Consider the following 25,834-nt stretch of genomic DNA (forward strand, 5'->3'; position numbering starts at 1 on the left):
CGCTCCTCCAGAGGAAAGCCCCTCAATGTGCATCTGAGCTGTTATACAGAAGGTGCACAAGTTTTATTTCAACCCCAGGAGCTCTTTGGGTTGTGGAATAGCAGGAATGCTGCTGCAGGAAGCAAGGCAGAGATCAACAGCAACACCGCTATCCTTCAGTAAGCACTGAACTGAAGCAGAGCAGATGGGGTGTGAAAGGCACAGAGAGCTCCAAAACTCTTGGCACACAGCGAGCAATGGCACACAAGCACTCAGGTTTCTTAGATCCTGTGTTCAGGTGATGACCTGTCCTGAATGAAACCATGACAAGAAGCCACGAGAAGCCAACACCAAGCAAAAGAACCTCTGTAGGAGTGATGAGGCAATTATTAACACTGAGGACTTAAGAACTCTGAAAAGACATGGAAAAATAGATGTTTCTTGGGATTCAAGAGCGTTCAACAGAGTTCGACACCCTCCACAACCCAGACTATTTCGACAGATTATTTACATGGCTTTACCTTTCACAGAACAGATCACTACAATAAAAGAAGAAAACGTTTTATTAATGCAATATAGGAGAAGTTTAGAAAAACATACATAGAATTCCCTCAATAAGGAAACATAGGATATCAAAATATGCCAGAGTTAGTATATCAAAACAATCACTTTCTCTCTAATAAGAGTTTCAAGTAATGCAATCATAAAAGAATTTGGCTAAAAAGTAATGTGCATATACTGAGATGCTTTCTGTAATAGTCCTCTAAGAAATTAAAGGAAAGCAGCAGTAGATCTGTTGTACTACAGACATATTTAGTAAATATATTAAGTGTATTTATGTAATATAACTGTCCTGCACATCCATCACTTTGCATATCCCTCCTGTATGTGGCAGTTGTCTCTTCAACTCTATGAGACTGCCAAAAAAGGGTCACTGAAGGAAACAAATGTAATATCACTGAAAACAAAGACCTAAGCCAATGAGATACAGCTTGTAGGGGAGCCCAATTAATGTGAAGCAGAGAATTCAGCACTCCAAACTTCAGGCTTTGTTTTTCAGGGAGCACAGAGAAGGCAGCTTTGTCTTCTCTGCTTCAGGCTGTCAGGTTCTTATTTGCTGGTTATAAACAAGTGCTTCCAGCTGAGTAGCATGAAGTTAACAGGGCCACGGAGAGCACTTGCAGTCTGCACTATTAGAACACCAGCTTACATCATTAGGCTTGTTTTTGAATTACTTTAGGTAGCTCCAAATTTCATATTTTTTGTTACAAAACTCACCCATGGAAATATCGTCCTTCAATTAAAAAAATAATAATGAAACCTTGTTTTAACAGGTAGATTCCAAGCAAATAAAAACTCTCATTTCATTCATCACACTATTTGTATCTTTCCCCATAAATTACCAGATTATAGTACATAATTTACAGTTAAGAGGAAAATAGCTTAAACTTTCATGAAATAGTGTTTGAAAATCCAGTAAGTGAATTATCTCAGGTACAGCTCGCTGAGCTGCTTGGTCTACACCCATATTATGGCTAAAGAAGAATTAAATTGTGTTCAAGTAGAACTATTGCCTTTAAAAAAAAAAAAAAAGCTGCTCTACAAACCATTAAATTCCAGTCCTATCCCTCAGCCTACAGCAATCAGTTCCACAGAGGATTACATTACTTCCACATTAGAAGTCTCTTAGGTAGGGGACAAAGGTTATTTTGATGGAAAACCCAATTTTTAAGACTTACTGGGAAAAAAAAATAAAAATAAAAGACACTGCATCTTCAGATTTATTTAAACAAAGCCTATAACTTGGCCAGCCAAGTTACAGCACATACCTAAATACCTTCCATCTAGCTCTGCAGCTGACTTTCTAAGCACACTGTAATAGTCACCATCATTTCCAGTTACAAACATAATAGCCACTCTTTTGGAGAAGAGTTATACAGCTACAATAGTTAGCCAAGCTTATTTGAACACCATTTATTTTCAACCACTCCATGAGAGTTCAAGTCATAGGATCGAGTTTCTGGGAACAGGCCTTGTTTTAAGAAGTGGTCAATCAGACATCAATTATTTAACTACCATGTCATCATTTTGACAGTCAGCTCATACACCAACTTTGAAGTATGTTCTACATCTTTTAGGAACCTACTGAAAGGAGCGCCAGATCTGAGACCTTGTAGCTCTACTTTACTGCTTTGGAAGAAAACATTTTGGCTTCATAAGCTGCTTCATACATGGAGTAACTTTCAGGAATTCCAATTACAGCCATAATATCAAAATAACATAAAATTCACAAAGGTTATCACTACCGTAAATCACAGCACTCCTACAAGCTGCAGCAGCCTTCAAGAGCAACGGCACTAAGTATGTCAGCAAACAAGTCCCTGTCTCATTTGAATGATCTGTAGTAAAGCAGCTTGGACATCTTCATCCATGTGACCCTAGAGCAAGCAAACACTCAGTTACAAAGGAAAATAAACACAACACAAAACATCAATTATACACAGACAACATTAGGAGGGTCTTCAAAATTGCCCAGAAGTCACAACTCATATTTCCACCACTGGAAAACTCTGAAGTCCTTTAGGAATCCTGATACAGTTTTCTCATGAGAGAATGAACTGCCTGCCCAACACAGCAGCATATTGTATGATAATAACTATAGACAAAAATATACATCATTCTTGTTCTCTGGATGCCACAGCTTGCTCTGGTAGCAGTCCTACTTTTATGTGTTTACGTATCTGAAGCCACAATAGTGAAATCAATTGCTTAGTTCTTTGTTCAGAGAGAAGCACTCAATAGGCCTACATTCAATTTTCCAGCTTTAACATGACTTCCCTCCACCATTACCTGGGATAATGCAGAATTAATACATTCACATCACCCAACACCATCACCTCAGAGCAGGTCACAGCTACATATAATCACACTGAAGATGAATGCTAAGGGGGCAGCACCGTAAGACTGCTGTGGTATTGCTTTTCCTTTCCTAGATCATTCAATTCTAAATTAAACTCTGAGCATAAAAACAAACTTGAAATTAGCACCATTTACTTAAGATCTTCCAATATGATGGCCAGAAATATCTTGAGAACCTATAAATTCAGATGACAAAGTGTCTGAGCTTGGGACTATCATACCTGTACTGCACTAAGAAGATGCGTCCGATAAACTGAGACTACCTCTTGATGCTGCCTTTTAGCATCCTGTAAAAAGGAAGACAAGAAGAGTGAGAAAACACACAGCTGGTCTTTTTCATACAAAAATATGACTATACACAACCAACACGAGCAATGTTCATGCATTTCAGACAACACCTTGCACAATTACTTACAGCTAGCTGTTGTTGCAGTGTTTTTACTTGGTTCTGGAGCATCTCCACCTGCTGGTTCTGCCTCTTTGCAGGAATCCCACTGGTGTACGTAAGCTGAGACAAGCCATTAAGAGCTTGTTTTAATCGTTCCACATCATTAAGCAGCTCTGTTATCTTTAAAAGAAGCACAAACTCATTTAAGGAGGCCTCACTTCCTGAAAAAGCAGTACTTACTGTTTTTTTTAATTACAATACATGAAACCAAGGCCAGAATACTTTCTGTATTTAAAAGAGAGCTATAAACACTCAGGTGACCAATAACCAGAGGAAGAATGAGTTCATACACCAAGTTATCGAGCTTACCATCTCATCAATACTCTAAACCAACAAGGAATTAGAAAAACTTAGCATAATGCCAGAGATACCTGGGACTCCTGCTCATGGGTTTGGTCAGTCCTGGGTACCAAACACCCAGCACACAAAGCCATACTTGAACAGCTAAGCAGCTACATCTGACAGAGCTCGCTACTATCACACTGAAGAGGTTTGGCCCATTAAGTACCTGACAGCATACCTTGTTATCCTTGGCTTCCACCTGCTTTGCAGACTCCTGTATTCTCTTCTGCAGGTCAATAATTGTCATCAGTGATTTATCACACCTTTCTTTCTGGTCTTTGATTTCTTGCTCAATACTGCAGCTCCGTAACTGGAGCAATTCCTTCTCATCTTTTAAGGAGCGCTCGCTCTGCTTAGCTTGCAAAGCCTCCTCACACGCTTCCTCATACTTCTTATTTACACTGGACAAATTTTCAGCTATGGTATTAATTTGGGCCTCCAGAGCACTCTTCATGGAGTTGTATTCTGATAAGTCAATCACTTCTTTGCTCTCCAGGTCTGTTAGAGCTTGTCGGTTACGCTGAATCTCATCCTGTAACTTCAAGATTTCCTCACTTTTGACTTGGCTTTCTCCTTCCTTCTCTTTCAAACTGTTTTTTGTTGCTAGGATTTCTTGTTCCAGCATTTCTTTCATTTTCGTATATTCTACCAAAGGCACCGAAGACTTCTTCAGATCCAACAATTCCTGCTGCAGTTCCCCTACTTTCAGTGTCTCTTTATCATAACATTCCTTCTTACTTCTGAGAGCTTCCTTTAGATCCTCTATAGTGTGCCCAAGAGCGTTCTTCAGCACATCAATCTGCTCCACAGGCAGATGCTGGCTGCCCACAGGAGCCTGCACAGCTACACCCTGCTTGGCGCTCTCTTTCAGCTCATCTTTCTCATCTTCTTTGTCCATATATTTCTGCAGCATCTCTCTCAATTGCTTGTTCAGCTCCTCCATTTTGCTTGCAAACATCTTTTCCATTCCATGGCATTTCTCAGCAAGGACATAGTTTTGCTGCAAGTCATTCTGGATGGACATAATGCCCTTTTTGAGCTTCCCATTCTCTTCCTTGCACTTCCTATTTTCCTCCTCACTTTCTTCACACTTCCGCATCTGTTCCTGCAACTGTGCTTTTAATTCTTTCACCGTGGCTTCAAAGCTTTGTTCTCTGTCTTCAAAGGAGGCAACTGGGGCATATTTTGACTTAATGCATTCCTGAATTGTGTCAAGTTCCTTCTTTTGGGCTTCAATTTCTTGGTGTAACTGCAAAATCTCTTCTCGACTCCTCTTATATTCAGCAGTAATTGCAGCATTGTTTTCCTGAAGCTCTCGCACACTCTTATTCAAAGCAGCCACTTTAGCATCGTGCTCTTTTAAACTTATACATTCGGTTTGTAATTGGTTCTGTAAAAGTTTCACCTTATCTTTCAAAGCTCCATTTTCTTTATCTACTCTCATAAACTCCTGCTTTCTCTCTTCATTCTTTTCCTTCATATCTGACAACTCCTTATTACTCTTTTCCAGTGCATTATTCAAAGCAGTTTTCATCTCCTCATGTGCTGCAGCCAAAACATACTCATCCTTCACAGACTCTCTAATGGCCATGTTTTCAGAGACCAGTTTGCACACTTTTTCTTGTTCATCCCCATATTTTTTCTGAAGCTCTGCAAGCTGCTTTTCAAGCTCAATGCCATTAGACTTTAAAGCTTCCATCTCTTCCCTGTGCTGCTCTGGAGACAGGTACACAGCCTGCAAGTGCTTCATGTCCTCACTTAAGCTGTTCTTCTCCACCAATAAACGCTCAGCTTCTGCTTTGCTCTCATTATATTTCCTTGTTAATTCAAAAAGCTTTTTGGTCAGATCACCAACAGTCACATCACTTGTTTTCTTCAGTTCCTCATGAATTTTTAAAGGCACATTCTGGCTTTTAATTTCAGTTTTCAATACTTGGATTTGTTGCTTAAGCATCTTGTTATCAGCCTGAAATCTTTCCAGTTCCTTCTGCAGAGTTTGATTCTTCTGTGACAATTCAGAAATCCTTTCCTCCAGTTCCTCCTTTTGTTGCTTGAAGCCACTCCTCATTTGCTCGTGATCTTCTGGCTTCACGTGCTGAGCAAGTTTAGCCTTCTGACTGTCAGATTCCCTTTTCAAAGCCCAGATTTCTGCCCGCAGTTTCTCACACTCTCCCTCAGTCTCTGCTAACTTTCTTGCTTTCTCATTCACTTCATTTGACAGCGACCCCTTCATGTTTTCAAATTTCTCTGAAGTTACAGACTGTGCTAACTTTGCTGCTGTTTCTTTGAGCTGCCCTTCTAACTCCACGACACTTCTTTCCCTTTTATCTCGCTCCATCTCCAACTTAACAAGTTCCTTCTGCAACCTCTTATTTTCTTCCACCAGCCTTCCTTCATCTCTCTTAAATTCTGCCACTAGCAATTCGTTCTGCTTAATCTGGTTCCTCAGCTTACCCACTTCAGCAGAGGCTCCTTCGTACTTTGTTTTCATTTCTTTCAACTGATCCTTCAGCTCCTCTGCTAGCTTGCTGTTTCCTGAAGCAGCTTCATTAGTCAGGTGATCTTTCAGAGCAAGAAAGTGGGTCTGCATTTGCTTCACTTTGCCTTCTGAGTCAAACATCCTCTTCTGCACATCTTTTAAAGCATCTTCCAATTGTTTTATCTGTCCGTCTGATTCCTCCTTGGTTCTTTCGCACTCTGATGCCAAAGCTTTACATTCAGATACCTTGTGAGACAGTTCCCTCTGCAATTTGCTTATTTCTTCTTTTGCTGCACCGTAGCAGGTCCTCATGTTGTCAAGCTCATTCTTTAAAGTTTCTCTCTCTGAACTGGGTGACTGGTGAGGCAGGGACAGCTCCAGGGGTCTCAGCATAGACCTAGACTGAAGATAAATCGGTGTAAAAGCAGATGCACGCTTACAAGTGTGACAAGTTTTATCCACACACATTGTCATATTCATAACTACATTAAACCTATGCTGATGAGCATAATATTTTCTGAGATGTTTTGTTTCCTTAGTGTTTTTTCCCCCCTAAAGAAATACACTGATCTGCACCTGCCCATATCACGTCAGCAACAGAAGGTCTGATTATACTTCTAGTTATTGCTTACAAGTCAGACCCCACTGATGTTAAAATGAATGTATTGTACCTAAGTTTTATTTCCCTATTATTATTCACATCCAATCATATCTGCTCAAAGATACGTAAAGTTACTGTAAGTGTCCCTGCCATCAAGCACATGAAAATAACAGTCAAAAGCACAGGAACATACCAAGTACACCACGATTAACAGGACCTTCACTCCACAGTGACTGAAGAAAACAGTCACTTCAATTACTGCCCAGTAAAGAATGTTTTATAAGTAAGAAGCTTCGCTGTTTCACTACATTTTCTTCAGTACCAACCTTTACTTTGCTGCCAGCCATCACGGCTATTCCACAGCATTTATTTGGTCACATTCCAAGCACTTACTACTTTCAGGTCACTTCCAGACCTGATCAGCTTAAAGCCACTTAATTCTGGCTTGGGATAAGGTTTGAATTTTGTTGGGTTCTTTTTTTGCTTGGTCAGTTTGTGAAGGTAGCTGTCAGCTATCAGTCTGCTACCAGCAAACAAAATGGGCAGGAAATTATTATTTAGCTGGCAGGAAAATAATCTAGATTTTAACTGAAATTAAAGCCAGAAAAGTGTTAGGGAGAGGAAAAACAACTGCAGTGTGCACTATGACTGCTGCCCCAGGCTTCTATTGGGTTCCTTTCTAAGGATGCCCATTACAGACCATTCAGGGCTGATGTCTTTGCAGCATTTACAGCTATGTCATATACACAACCCTAGAGGGCACCAGCAGTTAACAACACAGCAAGGCCAGTATTACAGCAACAGTTTAATAGGTGCACACTTATAAGAAAATTTAGCTTTCCCAATAATAACCATCTCTGAATTCTAGTAGTAAAATATTTATTACCTGTGATTCCACGGCAAACACTTGACCTTGCTTAAGTAAATCTTCCTTTCCTAGATTTTCAAAGCAAATAGCATTTAGTTGAGAAACAGTTGCACAAATCCCAACAACTACGTTTTTCCTTCCCAATTGTATTCTTTTTAATGGGGCTGAGCTACAATACAGGTTGCTGCTCAAGTACCTGGTATTAAAACACCACTAATTAAATTAAGTAAGGCAGGAAGCCTGGATAAGCTCCTATAAAGGGAAAGACAGCCCTGCCACCCCAGGCTGGGTGCTGCTTTGCAAGAGAGCCATGAAGGCTGCCTGGAATTGGAAGCTTGGCATGGGAACCTTTAGGAGTTAACTACAACACTTACTGTTACTGAAGTTACTTCCAGATCCCACTAAGTCAACCTACAACAGATAAAAATAGAAACTGAAAGTTTGCACTGCATTTTTATCACATTTAAGTTAGTGATTAAAAGGCAGAAAACTTTACATGAGATAAAACTCAAGACTTTCAATAACTAAAGATTAAGTATTGACTATAGTAAGTATCCGCTGTTGTATGGCACTTCAAATCAGTTCACATACTTCATAATATTTGAGTTTAGCTTTCAGAGCTTCAATAGTCCTCAAGCTTTCCTCCTGCTGTTTTTCCTTCATAGTCAGGATTTTCTTCAACTCATCTTTCTGAAAGAGAACAGAAAGTGCTAAATGCCAAAGCCATAAGGACGGCCAGATTCATAACATAAGTAGCTTTTAAAAGTGGTTTAAAGAGAACTTAGTCAAAAATAAGCACTGAGAGAATCCCTCAATCCTTTGAGCTAAAACTCTCCTACAAAACTACATCTCTACAAGAACAGTCTTGAAGTCAAGGAAATAGGTATTAAAATCACGTGCAATAGTTCCATTAATGCAATGCAAATAAATGGAAGTCACTACTTCAACAGATGCTTACAATACTAAGACTGCTTTTAAGGTGAAATAAAGATCACAGCATTTATTTGTAGCAATGCAAATACCATACAGCTCTACAAACCGAATACACATCAGAAGATTTTAACATTTATATAAAACTTTCCTCCATAGCCTTAAATACCATCTCTTAAACTCTAGAGTCATTCCCCCTATTCCATAGTTCCATTACACATTAAGGTGATATATCGTACCTCATTTTCAAGATCATCTGCAAACATTTGCTCCTGCAAAAATAACAAAAAATCCCCCCACAAATCATTGTTTAATCTTGTTTTAAGGGGCTTACACACTATGAGTTGATGAGTCTACCCAGCATCCAATCCTACATGCTCCCAATACACTGCCCACCTTGCACTGGCCTAACCTCCAGCAAGAGAGAAACAAACAAGGGTGCTGACAGAGCACTGTCTCTTGACACACATATTAGGAGAACATAATACCTTTTTGCTATACATTACTGAAGCAGAACAGAACTTCTAAGTAAAAAGCTGTTGATTTTAGAACATGAATATGAAGAGGCAGAATGGTTTCATCAGGATCTTTTGGAGGGGCAGAGGAGGAGAGCTGAGTATTGTTTGTTTTGAGGGGGAAAAGCAGGGCAGTTTAGGTTTGGTTTTGTAAGAAACTTAAATTTCAGATAATGAACCAAAACTGAAAATCTGTTTTCCCCTCCACTTTTCCCCAACTGAAGAGTTTGATGGGTTTGTTACTTTAAGTAACTGCTGGAAATTCAGCAATGGCTCTGATAAGCACCCATGCACAACACTACAAAACGGTAAGTTAAGTTTGCTTGCTGAATTACAATAGACAAGAATGCCTCATGGTTCTTATTACGTTATAAAATATAGCCATAAACGCTATTGCTCAACTTTACGAGGAGCAGTAGACAAAGGTGCAGCATCTCCTCACACTTTCAATACGACTACAGACTGAAGGTCCTTGCAGCACAAGAAAGTGAGTGCAACACCTACAGAAGTAATTTGCAGTAACTCTGTTGAGACTAATGGTTTTACCTCAGTTAACTGCAGCTGGAGCCCACTGATTCTATCCAACAACATCCTTTGCTCCTCTTGCACTTCTCTCATCTGATCCTTCAAATCTTGATTTTCTAACTCTAATTCCTAAAAAAAAAGAAAGCAAGCAGAATAAATACACCACACTCACACAGGGAAAACTGCAGTGACACAATAGGAAGATGAGAAAATTAATACCAGTTAGAGCAACTATGATGCAAGTTACCTTTAGAAAGACAAGCATACATCTCCTGAGAACATTAAAACATCTTCTTGTTTTGTGACCCCAAGATCTTACTGCAGGTGAAAGTAGTAGGCACCATAAGTTAAAGAGATGGGTAAGAGCAACCCTCATCTCATGTCTTAGAAGTATTTATTACAAAGAAAAGTGTACAGCTTATCTGCATAATTGTCACTTTACTCACACAATTAAGTTTTAAGTAAACAGCAATATATCTATGATCTTCCTAAATGGAACTGCTAGTGCTTAATACCACATCTTGTCTTTTATTCCTGGTTCACTATACATATGGGAATACATAAGCCAGAAACCCTACTTGTTTACCTGAGCATTAAGTTCCTTCTGATACAGCTTGACATTCACCTCTTCCTGAGCATGCAGCCGATTCCACTTCTGTGACATATTGTTCATCTGTTACAGCAACATTAAAGCATTAATAGATATTCCTAATGCATTCTGACAACATTTATCCAGGTTTCATTTCAACATCCAAGGGGGTTTGGAGAAACTTCACTATTTATCCTCCCACACCTCCTCATAAAGCAGCCTTAGGAGATACCACAGTAGGCCTCACCTTTTGTTCAGGCTGCCCTCTCTTCATGGTATCTCTTGCTAGAAAAACAACACAAAAAATGAATTTAAAAGACAAACTCATTTCATTCATATCCACACAAAACATGCTTTGCAAACCTACTTCCCTTTCTTAGGAGGACATGTCAAGAAATAGTTCCCCTCTCCACAACTTCAGTTAAAAGGTAAAGAAAGCATTTCACAGGTATAAGAGCTTAAATAAAGAAAGCTCAAGAACAGCTATGATCAGTACTGCAAGACCAGTTCAGTAATACTAATACCCTGTACCTCATCACATCACAGCCTGCATTAGCTTTAAAGGCTTTACTACAAACAAACAAACAAGAAAACAAAACCCTTCTCCTCTCTACCCTCCCACACAGGCTGTTTATCTGCTTTTTGTTTAAAGGACCGCAGCAGTCCTCTGAAGAGTACATTCAAAGTCACAGTACTGAGAGGATACACAACCCAAATGAAAGAGTAACAGCACGCAGTAGCAGCCACGTTCATACCTTTGCTGGAATCCTCAACGGCAGCTTTTATTAAAGCCAAAATGTCAATATTGTCACCAATTCTGGCATAGTAAGCACAGTCATGACCAAGGCCATCAACCAAACTAACATCCGCACCATTTTTGAGCAAAACTTCTACCGCGTCCTTGCAGCCATATTCACAGCCTAACATTAGGGCCGTCCTGAGGATGGGGAGAAAGACTGCATTCAGAAACTCTGGGATCTTATGCTTTCAGAGGAGAGCTCAAAAAATAACCTCACACTTATGTCTACTATGGAAAGTAGAGAGAAGGAATCTTTCACTTACCAAGAGAGGAAACCAAACATTAAGAAGTCATTTAGTAGATAAATATTTGTAAAATGCAAAACACTGATAGCAGTACTTTCATAAAACCCAGCACAAACCAACTGCTTTGAGAGCACCACCCAGTTACTTTGAGGACTCTTATGATTTTTTACTTACTCTGTTTACATGCAAACATCAACAGACACAACAAACACAAGAGGAAGTTTAGACAGAGTTCCAGCACTAGAACCCTGGCAATGCCTCCCAAACATTTGCCAGCTTCAGAACATGCAGTGCAAGCACCCATGCTCTGTCTCCCACCAGACCCAAGTCCATTAACCACCAGGAAGGCGTTCTCCAAGAAATATCCAGCAAAAGCAGCAGTGAGTTAGATACTCCCCTTCTATCCCTCCTCCATGGGTATAGAAAGAAACATCTCAGGCCCTTCCAGCCCCTCAGAAGCCCCAATGGGACTCCAGTACTTGAAAAAAGTACTGCTTTCATGATATGTCTTATACATCAGTCTCAGAGAGTATAAGTTGCAACAGTGGACAGACAAACTCCAATTGCCATTTCTCTGCTGGCCACCAATGCAATTCTTTCCACTTAGGTCTATATAGGTGTATTTTAAGTGCAAGAATAAGCCATAAGAAAAGCCAAGTTTGTTTGCATTATTGAATTTCTGGACTAAAGTCCCAGGTCAGAGGGTTGTGGGGTTTTTTTGTTGTTGGGTTTTTATTTTTCCTTTGCTCAACTTAACATTCATTCTGCAGCCTGAAAGCCAATGGAGAACTTTCCACCCTTGAATGGTCAGCAGGCATCCTGAGAACGCTTTGCATGCATTACCTGTTTTGTTTGTCCCTGACATTGATGTCTGCTCCTCTGTCTATAAGAAGCTGGCAAACTGTGGGGCGACACATCTGAGTGGCCAGCACTAGTGGTGTCCTCCCATCCTAAAGAGGGGAAAAAAGGAATGAGAAAAGGGAAAGGATGTAGAGAAAGTGCACACAAGGATACAGCAGGGCTTGCATGAGAGAGAGGTATTAGCAACAACTTACCCCATCCTTTGCATTCACTGAAGCCCCATGGTCACACAGGAGTTGTATGCTAGAGGAGCAGTCTGACATAGCTTGCAAGAGAAGAATGAAGAGCAGGTTACACTGCTGAAGAATTAGGCATATCTGAAATCATGCATTATAAAATCTAGGTTTCATACTGCTGTTAGGAGAAAAAACAAAGTCTTTTACCTGCATCATGAAGAGCCGTTCTTCCTTGAAGATCCACATTCTCTGTTGGACAATTGTACTGTTAAAATAAATAACCTGTGTTATTAACTTTCTTTCAGATCACACTGAGAACATTTGAAAGGTTTTGAGGTTTTCACTGAAGCAACACAGAATCAACGCAGGTAAAATGTACCTTTACAGTTCCCAGACACACTGAGATACAGAGAAAGAGCAACTAAATTAAAATAAATGAAGAAAACCATCACATCCCAAAACAATTCCCATGCAATACTGTTTCATTAAGGAAAGATGGCTGGACATAACTGCCCATGTTTCAAAGCAAACACTTCTCTTGTGCAGATCTTTCAGCATCATTGTTCCTAAAAGCAAACTGCTTCAGGAAGGGAGCACTGATCTTTAGAAGATGCTCCAGTTCACTTTCTTTGAAAGGCAGAAACTTTGAACTTCTGAGAAGAGGCAAAAGGATGTTGTTTATCTTCACTTCCACACTTCCAGCCACTCCTGTTTTCTCATATGAAAAGAGATTTTCTTCATGACTGTCAGGTTTGTTTTTTAAACCAGAAAAAGCAGATTATCTTAAAATTCAGACACCCCCCCACCCCCAACAAAGGAATAAAAGCCAGAGCAAAGGAAAAATTCTACTTTCATACCTGCAACAGCTTCTGCAGACATAAAGCATGTCCATACTTGGCAGCCAGGTGCAATGCGTTTCTACCTAGAAAGCACCAACACCAGTTCAGGATGTATTAAGGAACGTGCATTTAGAAACACCATACACACATTCAACATGCTTGTGCTGTTTCTCAGAAAGCCAACAATCCCTAATGAAATCTGCAGTGCTTTGAGATAAATCTGTCCATAACAGATTTCTTTTTAAAGACTCTTATGTGAGCCAAAGTCAGGTCCTGCTGCATGTCAGGAGCACGCGTGGACTCACATGGTGCTACATGACCAAGTTTCTCTTGGTTCTTTTTCTAAACTATTTTTTGCCAACCACACGCAGCACTACAGGAAGGAAGGAGACCTACCCTGCAACTTAGTTTAATCCCAGTGCAAAGCAAAAACCAAGCTGAGAACTTCAGCAAGTTGCACTTGAGCATCTGAGGAAGCATACCTGCAGCATCAGTGGCTGTGATATCAACTCCGTGAATGAGGATGGTGTTCAAGCAGTCCAGATTTCCCTTTGATGCCACAACATGGAATCTAAATAGAAAAGCCATGCTTAAGTGAATCTGTTTTATTCACAAAATAGCAATATTAACCAAGAAAGTCAAAGTAAATGATTGCATGCTTCAAGTCCATCCTCTCCATTTATTCCACTGGAGCACAGAAGCCACATAACCTTCTTTGTTCAATTCCTCATAAAAAGCTTGTGTAAGACTAGCTTAGATAAGGCAAGAAACTAACATGCACGTTGCATACACATATATTCACACCAGCTTCCAAAGTAGCAATAAGACTTGGGAATGGAGCGACTTCTCCATCAGCAGAGCACTGGAAGTTACTTACGCAGACCTCCCTTCCACATCCAGCTTAGTGGGACTGACTCCTTTTTTGGCAAGGATGGATGAAACCTTTTCCTCATCGCCCCTCTCAGCTGCTTTCATTAACCTGTCATCGTACTTGTTCCAGTCTGTATTTAGCTGTACGAAAGAGAGCATTAGGAAAGCAAGTGAGCTTGTGGTACAGCATTGATCAGCTAAAGCTGCTCCCATGAAACACAGAAGCTCATTAGTGGGGGGAGGGATTAAAAAAAAAAAAAAGATATTTCTGCTTACAAATCAAAGTCATCCTGTTAAACTGTTTGGTCATTTATGTACAATACCACAGCATTTCAGACAGGCTGTCAGCATTGAGCACTGCTCAGGGATGGCCTGGTTGACTCACTCTGATCCTTAAAGGAGAATCTTTGGGTATAAAACCACTCTCTTCCTGCTGGGTTTCATACAAAAGGCCTAAGACTAAAGTTACACACAGTAGTTCCTTATAAATTTAAGGAAAACTCAATATTTTCAAATCTGTGGGTTATGAAACTGACTATCTCTCTTGGAGCAGAGGCTGGTCAGCCACAGGACTCACAGCACAGTCCTTCATTAACTGTCTCAAGAATGTTTCTCCCAATGCCCCATTATTACATTTTAACCTTTCCCCCCCTCCCCTGACCCCTTTCATCTCAAAAGCTGCCTCCTGGACTCACAGCCCTTAGGGAAGAGCATCAGTTCTGCTCTCCCAAGACAGTCAGTTCCTCTGGCTACAGAAAAACTTGGGGGGATTTCTTGCTTATCTTCATTGTCAAACATTTACATTGTAATAGCCTAAATAAAGCAGTAAACTGTCCCATGTCTCTGGTAAATATCTGTCCATGCCCCAAAGCTTACAAGCTAAGACACAACAGGAACAGATAAGCCAGGAACAGCAAGCAGCAGAGCCCAAGACACTGCAGCTGAGCACCTCCAATCTAAGCAGCCAACTTCAGCATAAGCACCCAGAAGTCACAAAATGTGATTTCATAAGGAAGTGGCAGATAAAATACAGATGCTACAGTCCTTCCCCTTCCTATCAGCCCTTTCATAGTCCAGGTAGAGCAGAGAACAACACGAGGACGTGTCTTGTGGGACGTCTGAATACAGCAACAATTACAAAACACGTAATCAACAGCAGACTTGAGTTTCTGTGAATTCAGCAGTCAGCAACGTGAAAAATACGAACCAAGTTCAGCCTTTTCCAAGCTAAGTTCAGCCTTTTCCAAGCTAAGTTCAGCCTTTTCCAAGCTAAGTTCATGTTTATCAAAACCAGCTGAGCCCCACAGATTTACTGACAGTCACACTGCTTCCATAACTAAAACAATGATGAAAGAACAGCAGAAATGAATGCAGGGACCTCATTTACCCCACCAGCTCATACACAGCTCTTCCTCCAAGCACCATTCCAGCCTCTCTCCATGTACCTTGCCAGGGAGGGAACCCCCAACACAAGCACATTCCATATGCACAGAGATGCACTGATTCAGCCCCCTGCATTGGGTCATTCTTAAAAATAGACCTCCAAGAAGTCCCAAAGGGCTCTCCAGTTTTAACACCAAACAGATGCGCCAATCTGGCTGCTCAGGGTTGTTCACAGATCTGCAGCTTAGCTGAGCAGGAGATGAACAGCTATGAGCTGCACAGGAAGAAAACTCAAGGTTTATAGCTTCAAATTGCCTGCAAACACCAAAGCCACAGAGTGCAAAGAAAGCACAGGTCAGGTATAAACACAGCACTGCACAAACGCAGACAGTCACCCCCCACTTACTCCTTGTTTGCCTCCAATTCAGAGCTGCAGGTGACACCCTGCCCACAGCACCTGCTCTACCCACAGCCAGCACAGCCCTTCCCACGTGTTCCATGATTTGCACAAAGTTCTGTGACAAAGTGAAGGCCAGCACTGCTCCACGTCCCCCGCTGGATGCTGGAAGAGCCCTGGGCAACTACATGGGCACCCAGTGGCCAGCAAACACAGGCCCATCTCACAGCCAGGCAGGCTTTGCTGGCTGGAAGAGATGAAGGAAGATCAGAAATGAGCACCTACAGCCACCGGTGCACAACAAATCATACAACGGCATTACAGCTGTAATTATCCTTATTTCCCCTTCCCATAACATGACTGTGGTAATCACGGAGCCTCAGCAATGACTTACTGAAAGTGACATGCAGTAATAGAAACAGGCAGCTCTCAGTCACACCCACAGGTGTTTCAACAAAGTGCAGCACCATTGTCAATCAATTAAAACATTAATTAGTTACCAGCCAAGCCAGCCAAGCAGCATCAAGCCCCCACAGAGGGCACACCATTGGTCACAGTAAGAGCTGCAGGCACTGCCAGCAGGGAGAGCAGGATTCCTCCATTGCCTGACAGGTTCTCTGCTACAAGCCCCTTTTTGAGCCAGTTTTAGTTGTGAACACCCCAGAAGCTGCACATCAACCTCTGCCCCCTACAAGTTCTTTGAAGTACAACAATGTTTCACGAACTTAAAGTGATCACAGCGCAACATTTGTGTCCATGCTCAGACTTTGAGTTTCGGACCTGCAGGTTGTACCCACCAGCTCAAACTCAATCCAATACACAGACAACCCATCACTATACACCCCTCCCTCCCATTTCATCAGTCTCCAGGTAAAGATTCTTTCACTGTTGTGTTAACAGAAGTGCAGCTTTCCTTTGGTCACTGCAAAGGACTGCACTTAACTGCTACCACCTGCACGATCCACATTCAATAAAGCCCTCAGGAATAGTTCCTAAAGATGAACACAACTCACTCATTTGGAAGGAGTTACAGAATTCAAGCTTTTACATTTCTGCGGCTGTAAGGTGCTGCCATTGGTAGGAAATTCAGGATACTCACCGTGTCTTTAGTTGCACAAGAAAACCAACAAGTCATTCTAGAAGGCACAGCTCCTCACTGCCAGCAGTGCCCGGCGTGCCTCGCATCCAGCTCACAAAGCACCGAGCAGAGCGGGTTGGAAGGGGGCTCTCACACACGGATCCTCTCCCCCACCCCAAGCTCATTTTGCTCCATCCTTCGCTTAGCTGGGATCCCCAGGTTTGTTTGCTGCATCTTCAGGATCCTCCTCAGCCTTCATCCCTGCGGGCTGACCGCAGCTCCGTGCCTCAAAGCCCGCAGCCGACTGCCCAGGGATCGCTCGTGTGTAAATACTGCCCAGCCCGGAGCGTCTTGTCAACAGCACGCAGACAGTCAGCAGCCCAGATCTATTTTCTGATAGCAGAGCGATGGAGAGCAATAGCTATTAATACATTCCCTGCATGCTCGTGCCGTGAGTAATGTCTTTGGGGTTTAATGTTCACCGAGCAGACAAGCACGCACCGAGCTGCAGCACCACGTCCTGCTCCGCAGACACAAACACTCACTTTAAAATAACAAACACATTAGTCAAATTAACTGTCGGCTGACATTAATGAAGGTCATGCTTCTCACCACTAATAACACACGAGGACTGAAATACCAGCAGGAGTCATTTTTTCCCATTCCACCACAGCTCAGAGCCAAAACCAGCCCCGCCATCAGACTTGAGACAACTCCGACTGCAGAGCAGATGGAATGCGGGAGCCTATTTTGACAGAAATTTAACCCATTTCAAATTAGAAAACACACATGCCTCCGCTTCAAAAGGATACCTCCTTCCACAGTGATGGAAGCCATTCTGAATAGAAGCGGGTTTCAGCTTACTGCTGCTGCCAGTCTGTCTCCCAACGCGTTAAATGAGAGGAGTCGCGGAGGCTGTCAAAACACTCAGTAGAAGGCATCATGTTTAACAGTAGGGAAGCTGGAAGTCTCCTTCCACAAGCTTTGCATTTAACCAGAGATCTCCTGAGCGCTGTATTTAGAGGGTTGGGTCAACATTACAGAGCACTGTTTAGTCTGCAGGGGAGACAAACATGATGCAGAGCAAGAAAGACCACAAACACACACAGCACAGCCCCTGTAGGGCACTTGGAAATAGCTTCAAATGGCTTTTCTCAGAAGAGCCCCCTGTCACAGACAAATCACACCTACTCCTATTTGCACTATTCACCCTTCCCCAGCCATTTTTCAGCTACTCCGTGCTACCTGCTGGGAGCAGCACTGCGCCTCCCAGCACTGCCGTGTCCCAGAGGACATTCCAGGGCATCTCTGCAATTAGCCTTCATGTGACAAAACCACCCCAAGAACATTCAGTGCCCACGGGAATGACCACATCATCACAGAGTTATCCTGAGCAGAACCAAGTCTGTCTCCTCAAGCTAAAAGTGGCATTCTGGAAAGAAAATAAAGACATTTTATGTCTCCCTTGTACAGATCTGCCCAAATCCAACCCGTGGCAGCACAGCTGTCATGGCTCCATGAAGTGCAGCCCAGCTGCAGACTTGCACCAGTGGAGTCCCCCTTCTGTGCAGCTCCATCTCAGAGAGCTCAGAGGGTGAGAAATAAAGACCTGAGTGTGCAATGTGTGTATTGTGTCAGAGGCTACAAGGTGTATCCCACACAACACAAGACCTGAACCAGCACAGTCGACTGCTCCTAGCCTAAAGCCAACAACTGAAGCTTCCTAGGCTAGAGAGAACCTAATTCTTTACCTAATAATTTTCAATTAAATTCCCTATTATCTAGTTCTTCATGGTGTGCAAACAAACTTTTAGCATCCTCAACATCATCCAGGAAGGAACTGTACAACTTCACTGCACACAGCATGAACCACCACCTCCTGTTCTCTCTGAACCTGAAGCCGTTTATCTTAGAGATAACATCACTGATGGGAAGCAAAGCTGCTTTCCCTTATGAAGCTACAGCCCGTCCTGCAGCTCTCTCCAGGCCAGCACACAGCACTGCTGCACCCTGCAGTGCTCAGAGGAGCAGCCAGACCCTCACTGCTCCACACCACACACGGTGCACACTGAGAAGCTCAGAGGCAAGATTTACAGGACTCTGTGGACTCTGTAAGGTTACGACCTTCAGAAACGAGCACGTTCATCACCCCGTCATTACAATTCAGGATCTGAAGATGAGAAACCAGCGAGAGCCCAGACACCACCACCAGAGGGGTTTGCAGTCAGGCAATCAGTGCCCAGAGCAGCAGCTTGCTCCTGTGCATACAGACACATCCTGCCCTTAGCAAGGGGCAGGGAAGGGCACACAGCTGCTGGCAAAGGAAACCCTGGGGTATTGTCAGCAGAAATAACTGTGATCAGCTAAGAAAATATTTGTATGCTGCTGACAACCAGCAAAGCAATTAGTGAAGGTCATATTTAAAATGTGTTGATTGATAATGACTGTATCCAGGTGTTCCTGCCCCAGCAGGGGGATTGGATCACAGGATCTTTCCAGGTCCCTTCCAATCCCCGACACTCAGTGATTGTGTGATACAGATTCTATTACAATTAATCAATTCATCAATCTATTTTCACTCTCCTGAGTGAATCCAGCAGCACACTCACAAGAGCTCCATGCCAGCAAAAAGCCCACAGAAGATTTCTGGTCACCAATGTGAGCACGATGCCATACATCCCCATTGAGAGAACTGAAGCAAGACCTTCCTTCCCCAATGCAGCTTTCTGGCAGAGCACCTTCAGTTCTATACCAGCCGTCATTGTGCTCTCATCTAACACTACAGTCAATCAAACACTCATGTCAGGAATAACAGCTGGGATTCAAAGCAGACCTTAAACCTTCCAGCCTGAAAGCTGCCATAAACCTATGAAAGTGAACACAGCTTCTCGTCACCATCAAGTGAGGCTGATAATCCCATTAATGGAAAAAAAATAAACGAGGCACATCCTCCCCTAATGCCATTAGGGCTCGACTTAAGCACATAACACACATGGAGGAGCAGGGCTCAGGCAGCACGCTGCCATCCTGCAAGCTGTCACAACACGTGGGTGCTCCTGGATGATCTCTAAAGACACAAAGATAATACTTCTATGTAAATAGGTATAAAAGCAAAAGCACAGCTTCTGGTGCCTGAAAGGCCATTAGAAATAAGAACTCTTGTCAAAGAGGGAAAAAGAATCACTGGCTCTGGGGCCATCTGTTGCAAGGCAGACACTTCCCCAGCACAGGTTTTGCTGCAGGGCAAGGAAGACGCTGGATGATAACAGCTCCCTGAGACGTGTGTGCTGATAACAGCTCCCTGAGACGTGTGTGCGTCACAGAGCGCAGCCAGCAGCTCCTGCATTTCACCCTGCTCAGTGCAGGGGTCAGAGTACAGCTGTGATTCAGTCCAACATGTGAACAGACACACCCTGGGATTTACACAGCACTGAGCAGCGGCTGCTTTTGAAGCAGTGGGATTTATTTCAAAGCTGCACAGACTGTTTGTAGCCCCAGCAGTGCAACCTACATCCCCCCCAGCCTTGTCAGAACCACTCAGCAGGTGTTAACAACCCCCCTGCAGGACGGATTCCCATCACTTAATGCCATCCCCATCCCACAAGCTTGGCCTGATCCACTCTGCCCAGAGGATGCCACAGATACAGGGCTGGGGAGAGGGCTCGAGTGTATTTTATAAGCATATCCTGCTTATCAGTGTCTGTGTGTATCCACATCAGTGTGCCTTGGAGTCCAAAGTGGAAGGAGCAAGACATAGCATTTAGTCTACATAAAGGACAACAGAGCCAGGCTGAGCACAGGGATCTCACCCAGCCCAGCAGGTTCCCCCATGCAGCTCATCATCACCACCTTGTTCACCCCAAGGTCTCCATCTAAGATAGGTAAGGAAAAGCCCAGCAGCAGCAGCACACAAACTGCAGTGAAGTGCTCAGCTCTGCACGCAACTCCAAAGGATGATGGTGGAAAAACTGCCAAATAAATGAATAAGATTCCGGTTTTATTTTTAAACACGATCTCCTTCACATCTCATTGCCAATGACACGCAACCTAAGTGCATGGTATTGATGAGCCACCCCCAGCCTCTCAGCCCCGAGCTCCATCGCAGCACTAACAGAAGTGACCTGACGTACCCTGCACTATGGAATAAAGCCAAAGCTCTCATGGCTGCACTTCACAACAAAGGCTGCCAGGTCCCTTTCACAGTAAGGCTGGGTGCTGCCTTTTGTGCCTACCCCAAATGCACCCTTAATAGCAAGGAGAGCATCACAGTTTGCAGGGCCTGCAATACAGCTCTGCCCACGGGAGGAAGAGGCATTTCCCTTTCAAATGGGAGAGGCTGAAATGCAGCTGCCATTAGAGCACATAGGAACCCCCCGGACTTCCAATTTAAGATGTTCTCTAATTGCTGCACTCCAAAATTACAAAGCCTTGTTAAAGACTCCTTCCTAAAGCTGCCTGCAAATCACAACACACCTGCACGGCGCTGCACCACAGGGCTTGGCTGAACCACAGATTGCTGCTCTCGACTCTGTGTTTCTTCACAGGAACCACAAGCATCACACAAACAAGCACAAGATTCCATTTAACTCGATGCAAATGAAGCCCAATTTTCCTCCAAGGAATGCACACACCAGCACGAGCCTTAACAAAGCTTCTCAGAACCCAAACATCCTCTAAGAAATAATCACATTCAGGCTAGAATTTGACATTCAAATGTTACAGGGCTGATTGCTGGCAGTGGTGCCTGAGCACAGTGCTGTGAAGCCGTGCTGGGATGTGCAAGAAGGGCTGAGTAACTCGGCTCCAGCCAACAGCAGCAGCACAGGGAACGTTCTGCTGAGCAGGCATTGCCACAGGCACAGGGCAGGGCTGAGACCAAGTGCCATCAAGGTCTTGTTTGCCCTCAGAGCAATATGTGCCACCAGCAGCACAGGTCTTCTCCCAATGGGGAGCTGAACCCAAGCAGAGCAATGGGCCCCTCCTCACCCAGAGGAGCATCCATTAATGCAGCAGAACGCGGCAGCATCCACAGGCAGGAAAGAACTAACACAGCCCGACAGCTGCCCCTAACTCCAGGAGTTGGTCAGGTACTAATTTAATAACCAGGGACTGTCATGCCATGGTGAGAGCTCAGATACCTCCCTTTGCTTTTCCCACAATGGTTTCCACTGATTATATACGACATTCATGGTTTGCTAGTATAATTTAAACAACCTGAACATTACTTTTCCTAAAGCAGAAAAAAAAAACAACCAAAGTTTGTGCATGGTTTTCCACTTGCTCATCCTCATCACCCGAGGAGCTCCAGGCAGCGCTGCCAATAACTGAATTCCTCACATGGGCTGCCCCAATGCCTCACCCTCCAACACCAAGAGCCTGGAGGAGCTGCAGCCCTGCCCATAGGGACCAGGACTCCCACCATCCGTGCACTGCAGCCTTCATGAGCCACAGGATCTGCTACAAAGCTCCCAGCCCACAATAGCACAAAGGACAAGCAGCATTTGTCTCCCTATTCAAAGGGCTGACATCACCAAGCAGGCTGCTCACATTATGTCCCGAGCACCAGCTGGAGCTGACAAAAGCAGGTAATTCATTTTTCAGGTGCAGCACCCTGGATGATGGTGGAGCTGCTAATTACTTCCTGCGTTTCATGGCTTTCCTTCATTATGGGACAGGTAGCAAAGCCATTCCAAAAGGTCACCGTCAGAAAACATTAAGGCACACAACTGCTGCCTTAACCTGAAGGAAAAGGTTCAGAAGCTCAATGAAGGGATTAAGTTTCTCTCCACCCCCCCCAGGAAATAGCACTGGGTGGGAACAGGACGGAGGGATGAAGTTTCCTACACAGACAGCTCTTTTTGCACTGCTTTCAGGCTGGATCCACACCGCCCGGCCTGGCAGGATTCCCACCCACATCCCTCCTGCCCCAGCAGCCAGGAACAGAGCGGGCTCCATCCCAGCACCTCCCTTCAGCCTCACCATTAACAGCCACCCATATAGAGGAACACAGGAGGAACCTCCCCATATAGAAGCAGTATATTTGAGAAGCTGGTGGAGCGACTGTGCTCCCAAAGGATGGAATGACCAGATGAAGTGAGCACACCCTGGGTACAAAACCCAGCTTATAAATGACTTCTGCTCAAGCAGATTTCCTTCAGGTATTCTAGGATGGTTTCATTTCTTAGAAGTGCCGAGACTGATCAAACCTGCTTAGAAAGGAAAGTTTGTTGATCCTGCTCCACAGAGCTGAAAAGCCCCAATATCGACCCAAAGCTGAACACAAACGCTGCATCACTTCTCAACTGTTTGTTGACATTTCATTACCGGGAGCTTCCTTTGAAATAACAACCAGTTCTAAAGGACGGGACGACTAATGAGGAGCACAAAGCAGTGCCAGCCTACACTGTCATGACAGACGTCTGAATCACTGCGATGTGCTCATACACGGAGCTGTCATCCCATGCAGGGAGTTGTCAGCAGTTTACAAGCCTGACTGCCCGCATAGCTTTCAAGTGAACTATTATTCTGCTCAATGCTTTCAGATTTAAGACAAACGAGCAATAGCGTTGGAGAGGGATCTGATATCTCAGAAGATGGCTGATAGGAGCCAGCACGGCCCATCCAGACGCCTCTTTCCGCTACTCCAGGCAGCAGCAGCACATTGAGCGAGCAGGGGATGGCAGAGATGAGCCCAGGAGGGAAACTGCCTGAGCGGGCTCCTAGGAAACCATTCACCGAGTGATGGCAATTAAAGACCCTTCGCTGTGCAGCCTCCAAACAAAGCTGCCCTCGCTCACAAGCACCGCTCTCATCAAACTCCATCTGCGGACAGGAGCGAGAAGGGGCACCAATAAAGCTGCTCATAGGCAGCTTTAACTCAGGTTAGCTTTAATGTTAACCTGAGTTTTGGGGGGCACAAAGAACCGCTGACAGCGAACTGCCACCAAAGCCCGCAGCTCCCACAGCCCACGGGGGGGCTCAGCGGTCGGTGCAGCACATGGATCCGGTACGACCGAACCATGCGGGACCTGGCTGCCGTGCACGGCAATGGACCGAGAGCGGCACAGGGAGGGAAAGCACGGGAGGGTGGGCGGTGCGGGGGGCAGAAACAGCAACGGAGCGGAACGGGGGGACTGAGCCCGTGTCACCCGAGCGCTGCTGAACCCGGGCGGCACCGACCACCGCACACAGCACATAGAGCACACCATACACAGCACAGCCCGCAGGCCCCGTTCTCCGCCCCGTTCTCCCCCCAAGTGCCGGACACTCTCCCATCGGTTCCCAGCCCCGGCCCCATAACGTGGACTCATGTTCAGCCCCGGCTGCCCCACGCGGTCCCCCGGGACACCCCCCGTCACGCACCGCGCTGCCCGCGATGACGGCCTCGTGCTTCCTTAGGCGGGACTTCAGGCTCTTCATGGCGGGGACCCGGGCGGGCGGCACCGACCCGGACCCGACCCGGTCCGGTCCGACCCACGTTCACCCGCCGCCCCGGCCGGCCCAGCCGCGCCCCCACCCGCCGCGCCACCTTTAGCCCGTAGCCCCGCCCCCGAGGGACCTCGCGGCCAATCGCTGCCCGACCGCGCGGGAGCTGCGGCCAATCGCCGGGCAGAGAAGGGGTGGGACTTCCTCGTTTTAAAGTCCTCCTGCAGGGGCGTGGCGCTGCACGGCCGCCAGGGGGCGCCACTGAGCGCGGGGCTGTAACAAGGTGCCCCAGGCAAAGAGCCCCAACCTGTGTGCAAGGAACAGGGTCCGGGATTAAACTAAAACATAAACAATTATGGAGAAGAGCTCCATAAATGAGCTTTATGGCAGCCCCTCCTGTCAGGAGCCAGCCCTGGCTCCGTGCATTAAGAGCAGCTTCTCCTTGGGCAGCACGTGGCGGGGCTGTTTGCTGGGGGTTGGGGCAGCATCCACTGTATGAAGCTGAGCCTTGTACAAAGGTTCCTTGTACCTGAACCATGGACAAAGCTGAACCTCAGTTTAACCTATAGCAGCTGACTCGGTTGGAGTTCTTCAGGTCAGAAGCGTTTGCTGTGTTACTGCAATATATAAATGAAATCAATACAATGTTGTTTCATTACAAAGAAGTTCTCATTGCCAAGAGGTTCGGCCTTTTGTTCTGTGAGTGTCTGAGTGTGAGCACGCAGCAAACAGCAGCTTTTCCCCCTTCCACCAACCCCGTGCTGCTCAACAGAAGCTCCTGTACAGGTTATTAGGAGCAATTCATTATAGCATCCCATTGCTGAGACACCATGTACAGGGAAAGCAGAGTTTTACAAGGAATTCATGACACCGTTCCATCGCTGACACACCACATGCAGCATTTCCCAATGCCCAGCTACAGCCAAAGCAATTCCTGTCTGCTGATAACCACGTGTGGGCATCTGCATTGCACAGCTCTGCTCTCTGCTCTCTCAGCATCCTCGTCAGCTGCCTTTTCCTGCTGCAATCAGCCACAGGTGAACCCTGCTGCAGCCCCACCGTGGCTCTCAGCAGCTGGCTCTGAGCAGGGCGAAGCAATGAGCCTGAGAAGCAGCAGCTTATTGGGTGCTTTGGGGTGTTTTGGGGTTGATTTTGTGTTGGTTTTTTTTCTTTACTTCCCATCAAAGCAGAACCTTCCCAGTCCAAACGCCATCCTTAAGCCCCGGTGCTGCACGCGTCAGCACAAGAACAAGATGTTTCATGTTAAATTACAAGGCACTGAGTTGCACATCTGACTGGCATCCAGGTCGTACCGTCAGGAGGGCACACAGCACATCTCCCCATCTCAGCCGTCCGTGGTGCAGCTCTGTTGGCCTCCCTGCTCTGAGCACAGCAGTGATTCAGCCCTTCCCCTGACCACAGTGCCACAACTGTGCCTTGGTTCTGGTCATACCCACTGCAGTCATCTTCTTGTTTGCTCCCCAAATTAATTAAAGCTTCTGCTGCTAACACTGTTGGCATGCAGTTCCCTGTACACCGCAGCTCTCCACAGCCCATCTCTCTGCC

The 25,834-nt window shown here is 44.9% G+C and overlaps 1 protein-coding gene across 3 annotated transcripts; it reads right to left on the minus strand.

The window, feature by feature from the left end:
* Positions 1-523: 523 nt before the first annotated feature.
* Positions 524-24,352, minus strand: UACA (uveal autoantigen with coiled-coil domains and ankyrin repeats). Of its 3 annotated transcripts, none has more exons than XM_015873407.2 (19): positions 24,206-24,352; positions 13,993-14,126; positions 13,598-13,686; positions 13,134-13,198; positions 12,484-12,541; positions 12,295-12,365; positions 12,083-12,189; positions 10,951-11,132; positions 10,443-10,480; positions 10,193-10,279; positions 9,628-9,735; positions 8,806-8,838; positions 8,228-8,326; positions 8,011-8,047; positions 7,655-7,704; positions 3,867-6,569; positions 3,314-3,466; positions 3,120-3,185; positions 524-2,417 (listed from the first exon to the last, which is right to left on the minus strand). In XM_015873407.2, the coding sequence occupies exons 1-19, from the start codon at positions 24,260-24,262 to the stop codon at positions 2,346-2,348; spliced, it is 4,209 nt and encodes a 1,402-aa protein (XP_015728893.1). In that variant the 5' UTR covers positions 24,263-24,352; the 3' UTR covers positions 524-2,345. The 3 variants fall into 3 exon arrangements, with proteins under 3 accessions (XP_015728893.1, XP_015728894.1, XP_015728895.1); XM_015873408.2 differs by lacking the exon at positions 24,206-24,352 and adding an exon at positions 16,865-17,241; XM_015873409.2 differs by lacking the exon at positions 8,806-8,838.
* Between the last annotated feature and the right edge of the window lie 1,482 nt (positions 24,353-25,834).

This window comes from Coturnix japonica, chromosome 10 (assembly GCF_001577835.2).
Source record: "Coturnix japonica isolate 7356 chromosome 10, Coturnix japonica 2.1, whole genome shotgun sequence".
NCBI classification, from domain to species: domain Eukaryota; kingdom Metazoa; phylum Chordata; class Aves; order Galliformes; family Phasianidae; genus Coturnix; species Coturnix japonica.